At 36.7% G+C, this 23,389-nt stretch overlaps 1 protein-coding gene across 1 annotated transcript in view; it reads right to left on the reverse strand.

The window, feature by feature from the left end:
• Positions 1-701: 701 nt before the first annotated feature.
• DARS1 (aspartyl-tRNA synthetase 1) overlaps positions 702-23,389 on the reverse strand; it is a 32,422-nt gene continuing 9,734 nt past the window's right edge. The window contains exons 4-16 of the mRNA XM_015869063.1: positions 22,674-22,776; positions 16,426-16,528; positions 15,095-15,175; positions 14,569-14,628; positions 9,701-9,812; positions 8,058-8,192; positions 7,075-7,222; positions 5,982-6,128; positions 5,627-5,669; positions 4,864-4,944; positions 4,062-4,173; positions 3,088-3,159; positions 702-1,313 (exon numbers count right to left, since the gene is read on the reverse strand). Coding sequence (XP_015724549.1) covers positions 1,222-1,313; positions 3,088-3,159; positions 4,062-4,173; positions 4,864-4,944; positions 5,627-5,669; positions 5,982-6,128; positions 7,075-7,222; positions 8,058-8,192; positions 9,701-9,812; positions 14,569-14,628; positions 15,095-15,175; positions 16,426-16,528; positions 22,674-22,776 — 1,289 coding nt within the window. The 3' untranslated portion in view covers positions 702-1,221. The remainder of the gene's footprint in view (positions 1,314-3,087; positions 3,160-4,061; positions 4,174-4,863; positions 4,945-5,626; positions 5,670-5,981; positions 6,129-7,074; positions 7,223-8,057; positions 8,193-9,700; positions 9,813-14,568; positions 14,629-15,094; positions 15,176-16,425; positions 16,529-22,673; positions 22,777-23,389) is intronic.

Raw genomic sequence — 23,389 nt, forward strand, 5'->3', positions numbered from 1 at the left:
GCAGGGCCTAAATGGTGAATAGCATCTTCTGTTCTTTGCCATCAGCACCTACTGTTTTAAACTTGAAAAACAACCATCAAATGCAGTACATAAAAGGAAGTTTAAGAAAGATTGGTTCCTCACAAAACGCAGGGCATACTCGTTGGGTTGGGAAGAGAAAGAGAAGTAGACTTGTGTACCATTGCAAAATGAGGAGGTTCAAGCAACTCTGACTCATTTAAGAAAAAGGATGTCTAGAAAGAATTTTAGAAGTACTCTTTCTGACTTAAACACCCTATTTCTCTGTGTTTAACACACAGGCAGTTCACAGCATCTATGAATGAAGAAAACTCAAAGCTTACATTACTCGCTTTTCTTCCATTTAGAATAGATACACAAAATCCTCACTGATATGCTTGGTTAGTTATCATAGAAGCATTGTCAGGAATACAATGTGTGACTTGCTCTCATCACCTATTTATTTGCCTCATTTACATATGCCTCATGCATTCCAAGAATGCACGTAACCTCCTACCCAGTCCCCAACAGCAACATAAAGAAAGGGCCTTATGGCTTCTAGGCAACTTGAAGTGAGGACAGAAAGAAAGTTAAACTTTAGTTCGCTATTCCATCGGGTTTTGTTCTGTAATTAAATGCATCGCTCCATGATTACCTTGTGAGGATACAAAGCAACAACCAGAAAAGACAGTAACCGTATCTAGTTTGCTCAGAGAATTTTATTGGAATCTGTTACGACTTTTTGTTAAGAACATTCTCCTTCTCACCCGCTTCTCTACAATTTCACTCATGTAAATTAACAACTGGGTTGGTTTCCTCCTGCTTTTTGAATTGCAAGCATCCTGTTATTTCAGCTTTGAGCCATTTCTGTGATCCAGAATATTCCATCTTGCTGCCATACGTTAAAAGTGCACGATGTTTATTGCACAATTTATTTAAATGTTTAGAAATACAATACAATTTAATGACATTCAGATACTAATTCGAATTTGTTAAAAATGTGCAGTTGCCAGTACAAAGAGTCTTGGTCTGTTAAAATAATTGCTTTTAAATAAATACCTAAAGGATAAAAAAAATGTTTGTGGCACTTCAGTAAATTAGATCATCTTTTATTGCATATTACAATGCTTAGATCGATACACGCTCATCACTAGCAACAGATATGCTCACAATCACATCATACTTGCAGGGCAAATCACCTCAAACTTCCACGAGCAGGTCATGTTAAGGTGTCAGTCGTTTGGGATCCCGTGGGAACATGGAGGTCTGCCGAACATTATGCAGCCCCAGGTATAGCATAGTAACTCTTTCCAGCCCTACAACAAATGGAAACAAAACAAAAAACAGTATAATGTCAGTTTTCTCTCCAAAACTTTTAAGAAGCTAAATGTAACTTATGGCTAAAGCCAGCTCACCAAACTCACGCAGTAGAGTGAGCAGAGTGATGTGTACACATTAACACACCTGACTACAGAAAGGAGTTAGAACCAGAAATTATAGGTTTCACATACAGTACCTTCTGATACAATACAGGTTTCACTTGAAACACATGTCACTAAAGCAATGGTACTAGAGATGCAACCCTCTTTTGAATCACTTGAGACTTTCAAGATGGCACAGAAAATTGAAATGAGAAGGGAGTAACTGGGAGAAATTTATCTTGAACATGGCTGCAGAAGTACAGAACAAACCAGCCTTAAGAGCTGCTACCAAGTACTTTAGAGATATTAACTGTCATAAGCAAGTACAGTAAAAAACCTCTTTGGGAAGCTCATTCCAAACACTCTACAGTGCAAGCATGCAGATTCAGCAGTATGAGCTCATGTAATTGTTTGCTGGTATCTTCAAGATAATAAATGCTTCCCTGGTTGTGTTCTTTCTTCCTGCAACCTCAGAAGTTATGTGTACACCGCAGAATACGTACGGACTTCCTAACCCATGGGACTACATACACACTCCAGCCATACTGACATGAAACCAAGATGCCTACGAGTATTCATACACTGCTCTGCCCTACGTTAAGGCTTTCAGCTAAAACAACTAGAAAATGGTTCATTTCACAGCATCTTCTGCTTGGCTGATGCTTGGCCTGATCTATGGGATGTGCCATGAGAAGCATTTACCCTGCAGAGGAGATGCAGCTTCAGTTTCCTTGAGAGCAGCTGTGACTGGCCTAAATGATCCTGGATTATCTGCAAGTGCTGATGTTCACTGATGCTAACACCTTTTCAGTATTTCAGAGCAGCTGTCTCAAAAGCCTACTGTATTTCAGTGCATTTACTAACAGCACATACTTAAGAAGCTGATCTCTAAACATGCCAAGAATATACTACACGTACTTTAAAAAAAAGGCAAATGCAGAAATATTGGATGAGTTATTGTGATATATATATATATAGAGAGAGAGAGAGAGTTATGTATATATTACTCAGTACTTAATAAAGGATTCTATATGCATGAAAACATTTCATTCTACTATGAAAACAGCATCTGTTACTCAAAAGTTACGATATTTAAAAGCTCTTTGTTTATTTCAGTATAGAAAATGCCCACACCTGAGACAAGAAGCCAGTAGACATCAACACTTCTGCTGAAATGATTACCACCAGCCAAAGTTGACATTCAGTCAAATCACAGCAAATAAAGACAGAAGCAATCACTTGGTTTTTTTCCTTACTACACAACAGCTTCATCAGACGTTCTGAGATAACAGTGACATCTGGTATTATTAGGCTGTGATATCCATGCACATATGCAGTATTTTCTTGCTTAAATTTTTTCTTTGATCAAATTTTTTTCTTTGATCAAATTTGAAGATAATCTGCTTGCCTAGGACGTCAACATATTTTCACTTGTGATCATCTACCCTTTCAACTTGTCAGACTGTGCCATTAATATTTAGCTAAACTATTTCATGATGATATTTACAGTTTATCTTCTCTCTCTAAACTCCCCAAAATAAACAGTTCATACATTTATCTAACAAATAAACTGCAACCACTGCTTGCAATTTTATATTGAGCCCTGCTTGGGACCATGTTGAAGCTAAGGTCAGGTCAACAGGAAACAAAATGAAATATGTATACTTACCTATTCCACCACCAGCATGTGGAGGTGCACCAAACCGAAAGGAGTCGATATAAGCCTTTATTTTCTCCAAATCTAGAGAGGAAAAACATGCATCTGTTTAATGACACACAAGTGAATACGGGACTGCATGCGCAATAAAATATTTACCAAGGTAATTTAAAAACTAACTTTCGCTCATTAAACAGATGTAAGTTATCCAGAACAGTCTTGGAAGTTATGTCCTTAATAGTTTTATTCTATTATTTTATTAACAGTTTAATAGGTAAAGAACTGTATAACTGAGCATGAGCTAGGCCTAACTGCTCATTATAACTTATGGGAACTGCTGACTTCTTGAATAAGCTGCAACGAGAAGTAAGGATTAAACAATCTATTTTTCCCTTTTGTTACATTGGAAGATACTCCTTTTATCCTGCTACCTTCTTGACACTTCACTTGGTCATCCACTGAAAGCATAATTTTAATCTATACCTTACACTCCCGACCTTCATTTAATTTAGTCTATTCTTTTATCATCAGCCAGCTTTATCTCAGCCTTCTTTTTTATTTATTTGTTTTTAAAAATCATCACTTGTTTATTTGCTCTCAGTTCAAGATTTAACAAGTGAAAACTAATTCTGCCTAGGTACTCCATCAGATGTTTGTGAGAGTACAGAGAGGCATGGCAGAATACAAAATGTCTATCTCCATTCTATGGTAGGTATTTCCTGCATTACATCCTCTCAAAAGGCCTTGGAAACAATCCCTGTTCATCAAAGCATTGCTGGGAAACTAGTTAGTTTGTTAATACCACCACTCTATATTAAAACAGTTAAACAGTATTAGATGGATTAACATTATGCATGACACAATACCATAATTTTAGCATTACTGTCACACATTACATTCTTCTCCAAAGTCTTCCTCTAAATGAAACAAATCCAATCACGATTTATAATCTTTTAAATGAAGCTTTATGTTGTTTAACTTGTTACCAATGCCATGATGCTTGGCTCTTTCTGTCAGCAGCTGAGGATCGTGAATTCTCTGAGCTCCAGACAAAATCTCTTCCCCTCTCATGAACATATCATAGGAGTTTGAGTTTTTCTGGAAAGACAAGTACTAGTTAATTTACTATAATTTCCTATCTACAGTTACTCCATCCTCAGGGAGCAAACATATACCACTCAATAACTTCATTTATGATATCCAAAGCTATGTAGTAAGAATGCAACATGTTTGTTATCTGCCTTAGAATTACAGTACACAGTTTTCTCACGTTACTTTGGAGATGATTATTTTTAACAACTGAAGTTCACCCACACACACTTTGGAAAAAGGTTACATTCACATGTATTTACCCCACAAAAGGTGCTGAAAGATATTTATGCTGGATTTTGGAATAAACTGGGAAGGTTTCTATCAATGTGAAAAAAGCGTATTTCTATTTAAGTGTCTGTTGCCCTCAAATAATGTTTCTGTCTTGTTTTGGTGATGGCAGCACAGGAGATCTCTTCTGGTGACCATGCAGAGCTCTTCATGAAGTCCCTTCAGCTTCACCCTGATTTACTTTCCAGTACATTTTGACCTAGTGAATGGTCACTGCAAACACCTACGGGCTACGTAGCACCGGCCTACTGTTGTTATTAGCTTAACTTCAATTACAGCAGAGGGTCATACAAAAATACATTATCTACTTTGTTAAATCGCACTATACACAGAATCATCTCAGCTTCAGAAAAGAAAACAAAAAAATCACCACAAAACAACCCACTGTCAACACAGAATTTTACTTACAGGATTCACAGGATCTGGCATTGTATAAAAAGGCCTCACAGCAAGAGGGTATTTGTCAAGGATGTAGAAGTCCGTGTCATACTGAAAGACAGTGATTTCAAAAAGTTACTGCAAGTGAAAATGATGTAAAGCACAAATTACAAGAGGAAGATAGAACCAATGAATCTTTGAAATCTTATTTAAAAAAATCCAAGCAACTGCATAAATTTGATAGCATTATCTTCAAAGACTCTACACAAAAAAGCAGTACATCACTTTTCAGTTTCCCAGCACTAACACTTCTGTGAACTTAAGAATTTTTAGCAGTAAAACGTCTTGCCAAAGTTTGTTGTTGAATTCTTTCCCCCCCAATGATGTAACCTTTTTCTAAAGATTTAGACAGAACCTGATTTTCTTTGGTTTTTTGTTTGTTTGTTTTTAAATTCGCCTACAATCTCTTTTATTGAACGTCCTATCCTGTTTGGCGTACTCAATAGCAAAAAACATAGAAGACTGAAAATGGTTTGAAAGAGATTATGAAGGATAAAGATAAAAATGCTGGTCATTGAAATAAGCTATAGCAAAAATGGGGATGCAGTCAGCCAATTAAGTCATGCTTCACTGATCACAAACCCTTCACAACTGGTGCACATTGATACTGTTTCCTCAATCAGTGCATAAGAAGTCATTTTACATAAAGTAGGCATTTATACTTACTCAATGATTCCATGACATCATGCTTCTGATTCAATAAGAAACATATTTATTATAAAATAACAGTTACCTTCTCCTTTACCAGACGTCCCAGGAGCTTTTCATTAGGTGTGCTGAAAAAGATTCTCACCATTAGAATTATGTGACTTAAACTTTTACTTCATAAAAACAAATTTCTTTTATTCTCGGAAGGTTCAAATTCCTCCCACTTCATGTCAAACTATTTTCCTTTGACCTCAGATTTTATATGTATAGTCTCAAGTAGAAGAAAGGTCTATTTTCATATCCATTCATTTACTTAACAAGAGACACGGACATAAGTACTGTTTATTCCTCTCAAAGAGAATCTTTCTGCACAGCACAAAACTTATTATGCCGTGCTACCACTTTCACAAGATTGAAACATTTGAGTATTGCTGAAGTACCTCAGATCTTCTTCATCCCCCATCTCAACGCCTGCCTCCCTAAGCATGGCCACAGCTTCACGGTATTCCAGCCTCAGAGTTGGCTCCAAAAACTTAAATGGCTCACATGGGAACTGTTTGTTCACTGTCTGAATTTCAGTTTGGAATCTATATACAAAGAACAAGAATAGAAGCAAAATACAAAGCAATCAAGAAATGCACGCTTGTATATAATCATCACTTTGCACTGGCAATACAATCCTGCCACAAGAGGTCCCTCTTGCAATATACAACCTATTCTATTTTAAATATCTACTGGATAAGTTCTGTATAATCCTAATGAAATGTTTCATCTAAATTAATGCAATCTACTTCAATGATATACAGGTTAATATTTTACTACTACTTCTCTTTTATTCCTTTCCTAAGAAATAATTGACTAGATCAAATTTTCACAGTAAAACCAACTAGAAACCATCCCTTTGATTTGTAACATTTAGCTGGGCTCTCCTTTGACTTAAGTAATACTCTGGTTTGAATACAGAAATTTCTTTCCAGATTGATAAAAGATAAGTATTTCTCCCATTTGTAAGCGAACGAATACCACTTCTTAAACTTCTGGCTTGTTGTGGTTTTTTTTAACAAGTTTGGAGTGCGAATAATGGAATCTTTGCTGCTGTCATGGCAGAGATGCAAGCTGTTACAACAAATTTCCTTCAGGAAAGCTATTTTAAACAGTTAAGATTAATTTCAAAACAGAACAATCAGTATACATGAAGTGGCATAACAGGAAGGATATTTTACACTAATGATGGATTATTTCTATTAAGAAGCCCATTCAACAGTGAACATCATTTTTGTGGTGTAAGCTGGCATACTGTAGAAGATGCGACTTGGGCATAAAATAGACAGTTTACAAGCATTAGTGAACTTCTAAAGTCAGTTACAAAGGAACGGTTAAGAACAGAGCACCAATGCTTGAAGTTCTCTTGTAAATCAGATTACTAACGATTATCTGACAGACTGAAAATGCAATGCTCACCCATTTGATACCACAGTGCAAGACAGCTCAAACAAATGAAGTTGCTCATGAAATGGAAAATGTTTCTGTTACCTCTCCTGAAGTCCCTTAAATATCTGCACCAAGGTATCTGCAATCTCTTCTACCACTTCATGATAGTGGTAGTTAAAAGCCATTTCAATATCCAGACCAACAAACTCAGTCAGGTGTCTATGTGTATTGGAGTCCTCAGCTCTAAAAACTGTAAAATAAAACAACAAAAATTCAAACTGACCTGAAATCATAATTCCATTTTGAAAAATAACACAGACAATCAAACACACCAGCAATTGGACAAGACAGACAACGCTGTCTATAGACATGACAACTCTTATTGAAAAACAACAAGAAAGCTTTCTGCCTCAAAGCATCACTCGTAACAAACAGTAACAGCATTATTGTAGCTGCGGTAGTCAAAGGGTACAAGATAGTAACTCTCTGCAAGTCTTGTCTATCTCTTGTCAAACCAACAGATAGAAGTGGAAAAAACAGACAAGCTGTCAGGCACACAAGAACTTACAGATTTGAAAGCTATTTTCAGAGGAAACAGACTTCTGCATGTGTGAGCTGATTTTTTTTCAGGTATAAGACTGATATAAACATGCCTTCCTACAAAACCATGACTCATGTGTTAGTAATTAACAAGTCGTTTAAGGTCTGAGTTACTTCCATTTTTAAATTTTATTTATAAGCTCTTGTTGTGTTTTCCAGCCCTTCTATCTCAAATATCTTTAAACCTGTTCTCAAGGTCTAATAAAAAGTTGCTGCATTACTGCGTAGAAGGGCAATGCCCTATTAGCTTTTGAGGAATAGTATGAGAGAGGAAAATAATCCATCCGGATTCTTTACTGACAGCCTGGTGAGACATATGCATTTTCCAAGCATTGCTGTTTAGTATGTGTACAAGAGCAAGGGACAAATCCATGTTAATACATGACCTGATATTATTATTAAAGGATATTACTTTCCTTTTACCACAACTGCTAGAAGCCACCAATGTCATCTTTACAATCTGGATAAAGTAATGCTTTTCTTACCTGGTCCAACACAAAAAACTTTATCAAAGTCAGCACAAATACACATCTGCTTGTACAGCTGTGGGGACTGAGCCAGGTAGGCACTGCTTTTGAAGTATGATACAGTAAACACATTGGCTCCTCCTTCGCTGGCAGCTGAAAAGCAAAGCTTACAGTGCTTATTAAAATAAAAACATGGGTGAAAAAAAAGTTAGAGGTAGGCGGACAGACTACTGGGCTTATACTGAAAGATAAGGAAAAAAAACATTAAAAGAAAAAGATAAATTTGTATTACTAATGCTTAGGCAAGTTTTCTGGCTCAGGACTGTCAGACACTGTCTTGGAAACCTGCAAATTGAATTGGGGTAGCTAAAAATGTTACTCTTCCCAGCCATCCTTCACTTTAGGGTGAAGGCAGCAGAGAATGCATGTTTGTACCACCACACCTACGTGCATTCCACCATTTCTGTGGAAACTAATCTTTATCAGTGATGAAAGCTTCAAAGACAGTTAATTGCAGAGACCAAGATCAAAGCACACATCCTGTTTTTCCAGGACTGTCTCCCTAGCAGAGGAGTGGGCAAACATCTGAAGTGTCTGAAGGCATTAATAGATCTCACAGACAAACCCGGATTTACCAGAGGACATTTGCCAAAGGTACAAAGGTATCTCCCTGTTCGAGACAATTATCATAGATAGTTGCCTTTAAAGAATGCTAGCCAAGAACACACGCTCCTATTTTGAATGAATCTCTCATAGTAAACAGCCTACCAAAACTCACTGTACGTTTCTCAGCATATGAAATGATAGTGATAGTTGCCTAGCACACTTATAAACAGATCAGAGTGAAACAACAATTAATAGTTCTTAAAGATTCTTATAACACTACGTGCTACTTAGAATTACTGCTAATTCCACTACAATTAATCTTCCTTTAATTACCACTACTCTCACTGAAATAATTTCATTGACTACTCAGTTACTTTTGAACAGAGGTTTACATGGAAAATCTCAAATCTTAAAACAGCAATAATATGTAAATTTGAAATGTAGTAAAGAATTGCATCGATTCAACTTGCTAATTTTGCAAAATTTACCAAATTATCTCCTTCTAACAATAGGATGCTTGCTTTCAGTGGTACGCTGCAGAGGAAGAGTAGCACACTTCCTCAAAGGAGCTACATAAATAAACTACCTGGGAGTCTTTAAGACTTCAAGCTATTTTATCAGCATCTGTAGGAAAAGTTACCTAATCTTACAGGTCTGTGACATTTTCCATGTTGCAAGAATAGTTGCTTGCGTGTATTTTGTTAAAAAGCCCCAGTTTTAGCTCAATTAAGAGTTGTCTTCAAAGATATAGATACAGAGGTATAAAATCCTTGTTGAAGAAAAATGCAAATTATCAAAAATTTCATGTTTAACTAAATTAAAACTTTAAATGCACTGTAGAGTACATAAATCAGGTATAAATAGCATTTGTCTTGTTCTTTTAACATTCAAAGTCAGGAGAAGAATAAAGAACAACCTTGACACTTGCTTTGTTTGCTCTGCTGTATCTGAATTAGAAATAGTTTCTTAAAGAAAAAAAATATGTTTGCTAGATAGGTTCACTCAGCAAATCTAAAAGAAGCAGATCTGAAGCTTCTGGATCAAAAATACATTACCTGAAATGATTTTGGGAGTCTGAATTTCCACAAATCCTTTGCGAATGAGAGTTTCTCTAAAAAGCTGACAAATACCAGACTGAAGGCAGAAGACTGCCTGACTGGTGGAAGTCTGCAAGAAAAAAATAATAAAACCTAAGTTAGGTTAAATCTTCCCCACTCTGTTCCTTTTTATGGACAGCTGGGAGGATGCATCTCTTCTCTTAGGAACACCTGGCTTTTGTATTTGCCTGAACAGGGAAAAATGCACACATAATCATTTAGTACAAAAAAAAAAAAACCAAACCCAAAAACAAAAAACATACAATTTGCAGCGTATTCAGTTATTAAGGATATGCTACGGTCAACTCTACATTTAAACAGGCACTGATTTGTATGTCTTGCTTCTGAAAATAAAGAATTTATAGTAAGAAAATGAATAAGAACACTAAACCTATTACAAACCTTTCAGCACACTGAACTAGAACCACTGCAGTAGGACACAATGCGTAACAGCAAAACCCATTATTTGTATGAGGTCAGAATGTCCATGTTTACTAAGCAATATGAAATGTAATGTTCTTCATGGAAAAACATAGCCCTATGCAAACTACCTAAGTCAGGACCATAAAAACCACCTCAAAAGCATGTGTGAACTCAGCAGCATTTATAACCGTTACCGTTCACATAACTTCTGATCATACAAAATGCAAATTCTTTTTCAGCATTTACTCCAGAAGCACGTTTAGCTGAAAAAATGACCAACTCAGGTTTTATTTGTTTATGTATGTGACACAGTTAAGTCACTTATCTGGTTAACAACTACCTGCGCTCAATGTTCCTGTAACACACTTGGGTTTTAGTGTGAAGGAAAAAAGCAAAAAACAAAAAAACAACTTTAGTAGATGCTGAAAACATCACAGTACATCAGCACTGAACCCGTATCTGATTTTGTGCAGGCAGGGTTTAAGAACTGGCAGTCAGCAGCCTACGAGCATACATAAAAACCAGCAAGTTCTCATAAGAAAACTAAAGAACGTTTCTTTATGGCAACCTGCGTCACAGCTCTGTTTACTTCTCTTTTCTGAAAGGTACCCAGCTTTTCTCTCAGGGCAAGGAGAACCTTGTGGGCTTTTTCACATGACTCTTACCAAACCACAAAACAAAAAACCCAGTCAAAACAAAGTATATAAGCACCCAAATTTAGACAGTCTGTCAGTGGATATGTTGAAATAAAGCTACATTCAACGTCTCTGGAAGATAAAATATATCCCTTAACTGAAAAGCTGAAAGAGAAAACATGTTTAATACTGCAGAGTTGTAGTAATTTGGAGTGATTTGCAATTAGAGCAGATAAAGTATTACAGAGGTTGAGATCAGTAAAGAACTGCTGGCAGTTCTCTGTCTGACAGCAGTAACCACAGCCACGACTCCCACTACTTTCAAAATTAAGGATTAGAGGTTATAAGCACCAAATTCAAAAATGCCCTCGAACTTTTCCACTATTCTTCCCCAGATGCTGCACACTCAAAGATATGCCAGGACAAGAAACTCAGCTCAAGTCTTATCATGATTTGGCAATGTTACATCAGAACACCTCAGTGATTCAAAAGGATATATAGACACATACTTTTATACATATATGCACGCACGTATATGGTTTTGTTGTTGTTTTTTCAAGCCATCTCCTACTTAGAAACGTGAAGAGACTTTAGAAGATTACAATCCAGTCACATTTAGGTTTACCAGAATGGTTTTTGATAAACCCGACCACCTTTGAAAAATGCAAAGAAACAGTTGCACAACATTCATTTGAAGTCAGGTAGTGACAGTGACTCACTGCCCTTCTGATGAACCAACACCAGTTTGATGCCTGAGTAGGTAAGAATGTGGTTCTAAGATGCACACTCTTATGAAAAAGAGAAATGGTATTTCAATCTGAAAGCAATTATTTGCTAAGAAGTCTGAAAGTGTGCACAGAGTCAACAGCTAATACATCCCTACTGACAACAGTCTGTGAGCTAGTAACTCCGCTTTGTTTTAGTGAGGATGCAAAGACGCAGTCTTCCTAACCCTATTGGTAATGACAATTCATCTTTTCCGCAAGTCAGCTTGAAGATTATAAAAGAAAAATAACTATGTTCTATTTAGCACAATCAGCGGCATGTGAATAGAAATACCCACGTAAGTTACCAGACAGACAAATGTATTTCAACAGAACTGAAGGCATTTAACACCTTAGGAGATCCTATCTCAAAGAGGTGTGATGAAGACGCAAATGAGCAAAGCTGCAAACTTCTCTTTCCTCTCACATGAGCAGCTGATTTTGTTCTACTATCACTTCAGTTTTGCTTTTTTCTTAACCTTCTGTAACTATCTCCTCTTCCACCAGAATCAGGATTTGCCTTCAGTAACAATTTCTGCATTTTGGATTGACTGAAATCAACTGTTTCATTCAAACTCAGTATTACTTTATAATACAACAAGAGGAGAACATGAAGTTTGTTGCTGAAAGGATAGGGACTGTGTTATTTCAGCACAACAAAATCACTGCAAACTACAGCGAATAGCGTATCTGGTTGTCATTACAGCTTTAAGTCAGGCAGGAGACAACAGCTTTTTCAACAAGTAAATCAAATTCAACAAAATGAAATCAAGCTTAAAGTAATCAAGTCAACAAGAAAAAAAAACTGCATTAAGATCAATGTATATATAACAATCTGTCAGCCATGAGCTACTAAAAGTACGGTTTAATGGCTATACACTACTCCTAAGCAGTTTAAACAAGGTAATATTGGCTCTAAAGGACTATGCTTTGGTCACAATGAGCTGTGCATTAGCAGACATAATTATAGCATCAGGACTGCTAAACACATATAACTCAAGTCAAATTTGGACAGATGCTATTAAGATAAAAACCTTGCTGGACATCAAAAAATAAACCAGAGCAAGGCTATCAGTCAGGTCTATTGCTGCAAACTGAGGAACCTCCCTTGATTTTTTTCTTCAGAGCAAGATATACTAAAAAGCAAGATCTAAAACAAAACAATACAAAACAAATTAAAAAAAAATTTTTTTTTTGGATACTTGATTACTTTCTTCTTCCTTAAAACACCAGGGCACTGAGGAAACCCAAATTAGATGGTACATGCATCTGTGGTTGGGACTTCCTCCCACACTAGTAGGAACAGATCACTACAGCAACTCCATTAGAGCTATTCTGATCAAGTTTCACCTCAGTCCAGTAGTCAGTCTTTCATATAGAGACAGAGTTAATCAGAACTCAAACAAAAGGCCAAACATTGCTGAATGAATGGTGTTCTAATGACTGGAACACACAATACTCAAATACAATTGTATAATTTAGGAAAGGTTATAGAAGTATTCACTTACCCTCCAGGCTAGACTGGTGACAACCTATTTTCCATGACTACACTGGCAGGGATGCGTACGAGGAGAGTCACGCTAAACTAATGGATATGTCCAGGCAAATCTAGTACTTGATCTAGATCTAATATGTGAGTTGGCAACTCTGCCTGCAGCAGTAGGGTTGGAATCTGGTGATCCTTGAGGTCCCTTCTAATCCAAGTTATCATATAATTCTATGTGCCTCTATGATATAAGAATTTTAGCCCATCTCTTTGTTTCATATCCTGTATATATTCTGGCATTGCAGGCTTTTTTTGTGTGTGTGTGTGTGTTTTTTCCCACCTTTACTATTTACCTTCTCATGGTTTACTCCATAGAAGCTCTGATCTTAATTACAGTCAACCAAACTTCCATGCTATTACTTTCAGGTTGTATTTTAACTGTTGTTTCATTTTCTATTACTCTTCTCATCCATTCAGGGTTCGTAGCTCTTTCCAACTTATTATACACATATTTCATTCATTTAAATAATTTTCTTAAGTTTCTCTGGTGTGCTGTTAAGTATTCTTCGGCATCATCAGAAGTTCAAGCAACACTTGAACTTTTAACAGTCCAGAGTTCTCCTTTCAATTTAATACACTCTGCCTTACCATTACTCTAAGCTGATGATTCTTTAATTCTCAGTAGTACGAATTCTTTTCATCAAAAACTTAAAAGATAGAGATGAAGAGACGAGTACAATGAGATATGGAGTATCTTGAGAAGTAATCACAAATTGAAGCTGCTCAGTATCACATACGATAAGGTCAAGTGAAAAGCCATTATATCTTTGTTCCAAATGAAAAAAAATTGCACAAGTAGTTTTAATTACTGAAATACGTACATCATATATTCAAATGCTTTAAGCATCTCTGTGCCAGAACTCTTCCAGATTTTCCAATTAAAAAATGATCTTTTTGTTTTACTTCTCAGACCAACAGCTTGGTTTACTGAGAAACTACCATTATCATAACTTTGAAGGCAGGACTAGATAAACCAAAATAAGAGATAAATATACTCTTCATTTAAAGAAAAATTGATTAAAACATCGTTGTGGGGAGTCAAAAAGGGGAAAAGACAAGAGAAAATAATGTCAAAATCATCAAAGATAGCTGTTCATGTATTCATTGTTAAATTCAAAACTTCCATCTTGCGGTTCTAAGCTGAGCTCTTGCGACATTCTCTGGGTATCAAATACTATATTTGAGAAGAAATACTGGCTGTAAGTTATCCTTATTCAGTGACCTTTCACTTTAGGAAATAAAAAAACAGTGTACGTGGCCATATGCCAAATCCTAAACATTCACCTTAGTCTCCTAATCAGTGTTCTCTGATGCACTCACAAATTGAGCACTGTTGTTTATCTTTGGCCAGCAAAACACTTCCACGAAAACTGTTACTTTTACTGCTCCATGGATTAGCACAGTCAACAACTGCAAGTGTTCACTGCAAGTAAACAGGCAACAAATCTCATTCCTTACCCTCAGGTCAATGACTCTGTTGTCCAGTCTTGTATCTTGGTTTACAGTAGCTCTTCCATCCTAAACAGTTGTGCAAAAATACATAATGAATATATACACACCTAAAAGGAAAGTATTGGAGAAAAATGTCCTTTGGTTAAAGGCCAAGAGATACTTCTGAATTCAGATTTTCTAGATCAGTCTGAAGAACATTCAACTGCTGGTACAGCAAGTTTTAAGCTATAACTTCTCCACAGTCACAGGCAGAAACCAGTGATGAGGGTCTAGAACACCTAAGACTAAAAGCCCACTGGTTCTGACCCATTACTGCAGTTCAGCAGAAATCAAATCTGTAGAAATTTCTAATACAGTTCTGGAGAAACATAATGGAAATAAACATAACAATGGAAGCTAATAACAGAATAATAATAAAAGCTAAACATAAAAAAAAAAAACAAAGTCGCTGCATGATGGAAGCTGCCAGGCTTCCATACATGTCTTCAATTACAGATATAATAAAATGTATTTGAGTACTCAAAGTCTTCACCTCCTCGCCTTCCACTTCTGGCCGAACTGCATCATCCAGCTGTAAAGGGAGTCGGGGTTCAGCTAAACTGATGACATAGATCTGAAAGTGAGATAGGAACAAAAATAGTATGATACTCAGCACAAAAGAAGGTGTGATTTATAACAGGATATTTCTGGCATAAACATGAAACAGTGTTTGCATAGGCTGTTAGTTGGAAAACTGATTTTCTTCATAAAGTCAACGTACATGGGTGCAGTCCCACGATAATATTGGAAATGCTTAAATCTGACTTCCTTTCTCAAATATTTATTTATTTATTTTCCCCTTGGAAGCAGAAAAGTACCAAGTTGAACAAGTACAGGCTGCCTGAGGGACAAGCCTACTGGCATGAATGCCACGTCTGAAACTGCTATATTTCACTGTTTCAGGTTCTGATTGCAGCAGGCACATCTCATTTTTTTGTTGTCCAAGCACTGCTTTACTTACCATCTGAATAAATTTGAAGGAGCTATTTCAGACCAAGAACTTATGAGGTAGATAAAACACACAGAGAATGCAAGACACCCTGCTCTACAGCCTCATCAGAGCTACAGTTAGTTTCATGTTCTTCTAGAAAAATCAAGCATTTGACAATTTGCATATATATTTATTCAAAATCTGCACATTCTCCACAGTGCTGTTAGCTAAGAACTACCTTCCTACAACTATAATAACCACTTTACTGTTGGGGCAACTGTGTTCGTGTAGCGGCTTTATAAGCAAACAAAGGTTTAAATACATATTCTGTTAACCAGATTATAAAGCTGCACTTCCTCCAGCCCTATGACACAAGCTATGGAAACCTTGGATTTCAAGAGCTTCCATATTGGTGAGTCAGTGCTTTATGCATTCCATGCCATTTCACTAAGGGGAAAACAGTAACTTCCACAGAAAGAAGAAACTTCTCATTTGCAACTAAGAAGTGGATGGCTTCTTGTTACAGTACCTGCTGCACGTAAGAATTACAAGCATTCCTAGCCAAATCGATTCAGGGAGATTAACTTATTTGTTAGTGTATTTTAAGTGGCAACTAAAATCGGGACATACTGAAAATCAAATATTTTAAAAACATGATCATCCCATGCTTATGCTTATATACACATGTGTATATATATGTATATATGTATATATATATAATATATATATAATATATATATATATATAATGTATATATATATATATATAGAAATGTGTAGTTTAAAGGAGCTTATTTCTCTGGTACTGGACTACAAAATTGATGTACGTGGAAAGACAGACAGACTAAATAGTTAGATAATTCCAGACAGTGTTCAGTTTGCTTAAAAAATTACCCTTTGAACATGCAGCTCAACATCTTGCTGAGTACAACCTCCGATTTTCTGATGTGCTTTCCTCACAACGCCTTCTACATCCACAATGCTCTCTTTGTTGATGCTGTCAATAAAGATAGTAGCCTTACTAAATTTCATTGCACACTGCACCAGATTCAGCACTTAGCACTAGCACGTAAATGTACTGTATGGACTGCTAGAACAACAAAACAGAATTAAGAATTTAGATATTTATTATACATAATCAATGAACAAATAAAGGATGTCACTAAAACATCACCAGCCACAATAAATTCAGACTGGGATGGAAGAATTACAAGGGAAAGAATTATAATTAAGCTTAGTAATTGCTCATTCTTTGTGTGTGTATACATAAACTGACAAGTTGCATAGTTCTTTTTCTAGGCCACATACACTCTTGCATGTGTCAGCTGATGCAATTATCTGAAAGATGGGTCTTCAACAGCAGAACAACAAATTGAAAGGAAGTCCTAGATCTAGAGGGCAAAAAAAAAAACTGATTGAGCTTGTTTAAACTATATGACTTGTTACTGAAAGATGCAAGATGCTCCTAAGTCAGTTCTTTAAAACAGAGTACATCTTAACTACTCTCCACTAACAGTCATTAAGAGTGTATTAAATCACTATATAACATCTTTAAAATCTTCCAACAGTATGACATAAAGTATGTGTGTTATAAGCAAACAGTAAAAGAAGTCTTGAGAGTGATAGATGAAAAATGAAAATTGCTCGTATGAATTGTTTAGGTAGAAAATTACTGGATTTAAATCCAGTACTTCAGTACTGTAATTGCACCTCTACCGAAGATACAGTTTCACTCTGTGTCTTTGTCAGCCTGCTTACAGAAGATAAAATATCAGAAAACACTTCTTTCCTCTTTATGAAAATTAAGTTACAATTAACTTTATCTTTCACATCTCAGGCATTCTTGAGATGACTGGAAAGCACCTTATGTACAACATTTGACCACGCAAGCCCTTCAAAAGCAGAACAGTAGGCCTGTAATGAAACCACAACCAGTAAGAGGCAAGCAAGGACGCAGACAAGCTGACCACGACTGATTCTGGCAAATCAAAAAGTAGTTAACAATCTTCAGGATTACAAAGTCAGCTTCTGAGTCAGTAAGGCTCCTCTGCACACCCAACAAACCCCCACACTAACAAACCCCAAACTTCTTCCATAAAGCTCGAATAGAAGGTACTAAGATAAATATTTCAATGCACAAAACTCATGGGCACTAATCCCCAGTTAAAGCAGAGAAAGGCAGAGTTGCAAGCAGGTGCAAGCTACTGCTGGATGTAACTACAGCACAAATCACTTGCACCTCCATTAGTTTATCTAGCACTTCCCAGAGCCACTCTAAGAGCAGTGAGTAAAATCTAGATATTCTAAACTGACGGTCTTTTTGTACAGCTACATTAAAACCACACGAGAAACTCATTAGGATTGAAAGGCTTCTTTTTAGAAATATCTGTGTTTGGAACTAGTTTCTCTCTCACTTTTTTATTTTTTTTTTAAACCCTGTTAAACAATGAAGTCTATCTTTTCAGCTGTTGAGAGGAACTTGGCTTTCATCTCTGACGAAGCCTCTGTGGTATGACCCAGAAGGAGCTGAGATATGAATGCTAAGTGCTGCAGAGTACAACTACTAGCTTACTCTGTGTTCTGCTATGCCTGATGTGTCATCAAATGGCTTGGATTGGATGTGATCTTAAAGACCATCCAGTTCCAACCCCCTGCTGTGGGCTGGTTGCCCCCCACCAGCTCAGGCCACCCAAAGCTCTGTCCAGTCTGGCCTTTACTACCTCCAGAGATGGGGCATCAGCAGCCTCTCTGGGCAGCCTGTTCCAGGGCCTCAGCACCACCATCCATAAGCGAAGCTTAACAGATCTTTGGTTTGACTTAGAACTGCTTTATTTCATAAAGTTAAGTTCAAACTTAAGTAATTCAACAGACTTTCTGAATAATTTTGTTAACACAAAATTAAAAAAATCTGATGATTCCTCATTTGGACCACACATCCAGTCAAGTTTACCTGCATCACTCCTATGCAAATAAAACCTCGTGTTTTGAATTCTGTTTGAACTGAGCTCAGCAAGACCTAATGTTGGAACAGCCTGCAATCCCTAATCATCATTCATCAAATGAACAATGTAAGCTGAAAACGCTGCTTTGATCCCAACAGGTAATTCTAGGAACATTACTTAAATGGTAATTTCAGCTGAAATTAGAACAAGAAGATGCTTTAATTAAATAATGGTAACTACAGCAGAACGTTCAAAGCGTTCCCAAAAGTAGCAGCGCATTTTTTTCTATTTTTTTTAAGTAATATTCCCCATGGTAACTAAGAAGAAAACAAAAAACAAAAAGTGAACAAACAGCAGAAAAACTTGTCAAAGTGACCATCACTTCCATCTCCAATTAATATTACAAAAGACTTGAAAGTAAATTGGAATGCACGATGAAGACAGATTACATCTTCATATTGTTTGATCCTTAAAAGAGTTATTTTAGTAATAGATTCATAATGTCCAAAGCTAAACACTTCCCCTGCAGAAGAAAATGTTCCTTTACATTATAATGTTCATTAACAAAAGAAAACAAAACAAACCCAAGACTATACATATGAAAACATCCACTAGAGGCGTTACATCAGTCACATCTACGCACGTCTATTAGCCAAGACTCTTTCAACCACAGGGTTGCATCACTGTGGTTTGTATGACAACACCTTCCTGCTGCAAGCTGAACCCCTGTGGGCCTCCCTAAGTAAATCACAATATTTGCTTGATCAAACATCTGAAGAATTGGGAGAAGCTTCACTATTTATTTCCTTTAAGTAGAAAATGTTTTAATTGTGAAATGGTCTTCAGATATTTTCTTGCTTGCTTTTTTCTCCGAGACTGTTTGATGTAAGCTGACTGCACAAATCACATTATTAACACTATATTAAATCTAGAAGTATAATTGTTATAAAATAATAACCAATTGTAATTCATGTGAATGCAAGAGAAAAATGGATGCAATACAACTGACTTTAAAAAAAGAGTTCACTTTTAAAATAGCTGGAATTACACACAGGTGCTATCAGGCTGGGACTTACATTACTGATTTATCTTGGATAGAACAGACAGGATTCTTTAGCCTCACAGGAAGGCAGATTTACCTGACCACAAATTATTTCAGCATGCTACTTCATCATCAGCCTGCTCCGATCTGATGTGTATTCAGACACAAAGGCAACAAGGAGGACAAAATATTCCAGGAATAATCTAATTGCTAGCATATATTATACTAATGGCATTTTATTCCTTTTTCAGAACCTAACAACAGAACAGGATGGAGAACTGCATGAACCCCTGTTAAGTTGGTTATCTATCATGATCCCAAATTGATTATTTCTCACATTTCTGAATATTAATCTTGAACATATGACAAATCTCAAGTTCAGCTAGAAACTCTTCATTGTCAAACTCACAGAAATCCCTTTAAAACAGTGGTAAACCGGTGTGAAGCATCTTTCACAAAAAGAACTCACGTTCTTAGGATAATAGAGATAAATCAGTATGCAAATATTACAGTTGAGTATGCAATGTTGTTGCTAGACCACAGAAGGTTGTGAAAGCCCTGTTTCCAGGTGCCAGTATCTAAAAGAGGAACTGGTTTATTATGAAAATTTGTACAAAAGATGTTCATCATTTAATCAGCTTTTACACAACCTTAATTTTTCCTTAAAATTCACAATGCAGAAGTTCCTGAGCTGTTTTAAATAAAGTTCCATAACCATTATCCTAATATGTGAAAGCACCACATGAAACAAAAGTATATCCTATGCCAGTGAAAAAGTTTAGTTCCCACAACTGAATGAAATGTAAGGTATTAAAGTTGAATATTTTCTTTGATAAATGTTAATTTCCTCACGTAACGTGCAGGAAACAAGAGGAGATGAAGAACTGAGAAAGGCAGAGAAACAATACAGTTATTTTTAGGCACTGAAAATCAGCTTCATCTGCTAATAATAACAGCATCGTTCCACAGCACGTGAAAACGAGCAGGAAGACAACTAAAGATGCAGCTCATACTGTCATTGTGCTTCAGGTGGCACTGATGTGGTAACCACCAGTGCACTTGGAAGTCAGGGAAGAGCAGCCTCTGAAGGACAAGATGCAGCTGCAATGGTGGCATCAGAGAGAAGAGAGAAAAAGATAAAACACTGGAAAAAGCGAGAGCACAGGAGGATATTAATAAAGCAGGTTTATTGGTGGGAAGGAATGACTGAACTAATTGTTTTTCTAAAGAAAAAAAGAAGCCCTCAAAACAAAACCCAGGAAGGCTGTAGCACAGAAAGTTTAATGCACGTTACTGTCAACATCTAGGCATTTCAGAAGCACAAACAGTGAGTAAAACATGCATGCTGTTAGACAGTCTGCATTATTGGGATTTAAGCATCCAATAGTACCACAAATTGGAACAGAATGAGAAGTTCAAACAGTGTACAAAGATGAATCTGGTTTGTCAGAGAAAGTTTGGTCTGACACATCAAGAAAAGTGGGGAGATGACAGAGAATTGGGAAGAAATTAAGGATAAGGTTCCATCTGATGTAAGAGCTCACGGCAACTGAAAGGTATTTTATTAGCTTTGCCCTCTAGTCTTTGCAGATATCACCTCTTTGTAGCTGTGGACCCCCACGGTGTAGTTTAAATCACTTAACCTGGCAGAAAAATAATCTAGTAAAAAAAGAAGAAAGTAAACAAACAAAAAGGTCACAGGAGACTTACAAGTGGAAAAAGCTGTTCAAAGAAGAGAACAATAAGGACTGACTTTCCCTCTTGCAAGCTACTATGACAGATCTCTGCTGATCATGAAACAGAAATGTAAGAAATTCAGCAAAGAAACACAAAGAAAACTGAAAAAACAGAGATGCTTGAGAAAACTGGAGAATAGGAGAGCAAGCTTACAACTGGAAGAGTCGTTTTACTGTTCTGTAGCACAGTTTGTTGAGAGAGTGCATGCAGACTGACAGTAGGTTACACACAGGGAGAGGAAGTGGGGAGTGGAGAAACCATGCACTCAATTCTTTTCAAAGATTCTGAGTGCCGGAGAGAAGAAACTATTTTACAAAGAAATAGAACACTTCACTTTGGCTCACAAACACCTGTAAACAGCATGCTTCGCACTTGCACTGCCAACACTAAGCACCACCAAATAACAAACACTGCGGGTTCTGTTCTCCCGTTGTCTTGAACCTTATCAGCAGAAGCATTATCCTAACCTTCTTAACTTGGCTTCTGGAAGTTCGTACTCTAATGAATCCCTCCCTGACATATTGAAGGTTGAAGGCTGTAGCACTTCTGCAGCTAATTAGCAAAGGCTCCCTTCCCAGGCAATGAGAGCAGTGCCAAGGACTACACAGAAGCAACCCATGTGCCACATGTTAAACATATTATTGCACTGGATTGATTCACATTTCTGTTTGTGAACAAGTAGTTATACATGACTATAAAGTTCTATTCCAAAAGCATCTTCATCACGCAAACATACTTAGTATTGGTCAACCTGAAAGCACAATCTTGAGGTAGGAAGCTGTGGCAGGTAATTTTTTTAATCTTTAAGAATACAACAAACCAATTAACTCAATTTAAAGTGCTGCAAATTCCCTTTTTTTTTTTTTTAATTGGTAAATCTGAATGTTATCATAAATAAAAATATTTTTGAAGTATCTTAACCCCTACTAACTTTCTAGTGCCAAAAAAGGTGTGTAAGTAAGATTAATTCAGTGCACAGAAACAAGTCATGTCTTCAACTCAGCCACTTGTAACATGGAGCTGCCTTGCATCTGTATTGGCTACAGAACATATTACTACTCTGTCTGTCTTGTAGAAGAAAAACCCTAAACATGTGCAGACACACACAAACATCACACAAAATGAAGTGTCCCACTAAGCTCAGCTTGCCAGACTTTTTGTTAGCCAGCTTGAAAGTAAATGTAGGTTGTCTATGGCGAGAGAATGCTGCTTCAGCAGTTCAGAATGAATTTCAAGCCTGTTCTCTATTTTATCTTTTGTCAGTGTAATGTATTCAATGCAATAGTGAGCTGACAATTTAAATAACTACATTTTAAAACAAACGAAGCATTGATGTTAATGTGTGAAAATGGTCCCAACCCTTGGGAGTCCTGGTTCCCACCATTGTTTACTCTGACAACGGGATATAATTGCTTACTTACTTGGCAGCAAACTTTACCATCTGCTTGCTTGCATGCTGTCCCACAGCCACAAGAGCCTGGATATTAAACTGCTGCTGACGCAGGACTAAGAAACACTGCTTCCCTGAATACAAAAGAAAACAACACAGGTGTATTAAGGACAAGCTACTTGAGGTCTTTGTAAATGAAGAAAATGTAATTCTGCAATTAAGCTGAGCTTTTAATGAGTTTCTCTCTCTCCTCTAAAGATATCTGTAGATATACCCACTCTAGGTATATCTACACTCAGCTCTGCATATAAACACACAGCAAACGTTGAGATAAATATAAGTAAGTTTGGTGTACATCTAGAATCCTGTGAACTAACATTTTCTAAAAAGCCTTCCAAGATAGGCAATACCTAGACAGAAATTACACTTTGTAACTTGTGAAATATCTATTGTTCTTCAGCTGTTGGAAGAAAATCATACTTCAACTTGTCGCATTGCTCACAACTGCGTTGAGTTTACACTGTTTTCAAATAAGTTTTATCTTCTTCAATGTACTTTGGCACTTCTAAAATTAAAACTGCAGAGTTCATTTGACAAAGCTGCTGAGAGAAGTAGACTTGATTTTGCACCACAGGGACTACACCAACAATGGTCGTTCTATAATACTCTGCACATTGAGAATGAAGGGGAACAAAAGGAGTATTGACTGTGATAAATGACAAGAATCTAAAAGACCCAAGCAAAACT

This window comes from Coturnix japonica, chromosome 7 (assembly GCF_001577835.2).
Source record: "Coturnix japonica isolate 7356 chromosome 7, Coturnix japonica 2.1, whole genome shotgun sequence".
Lineage (NCBI taxonomy): Eukaryota > Metazoa > Chordata > Aves > Galliformes > Phasianidae > Coturnix > Coturnix japonica.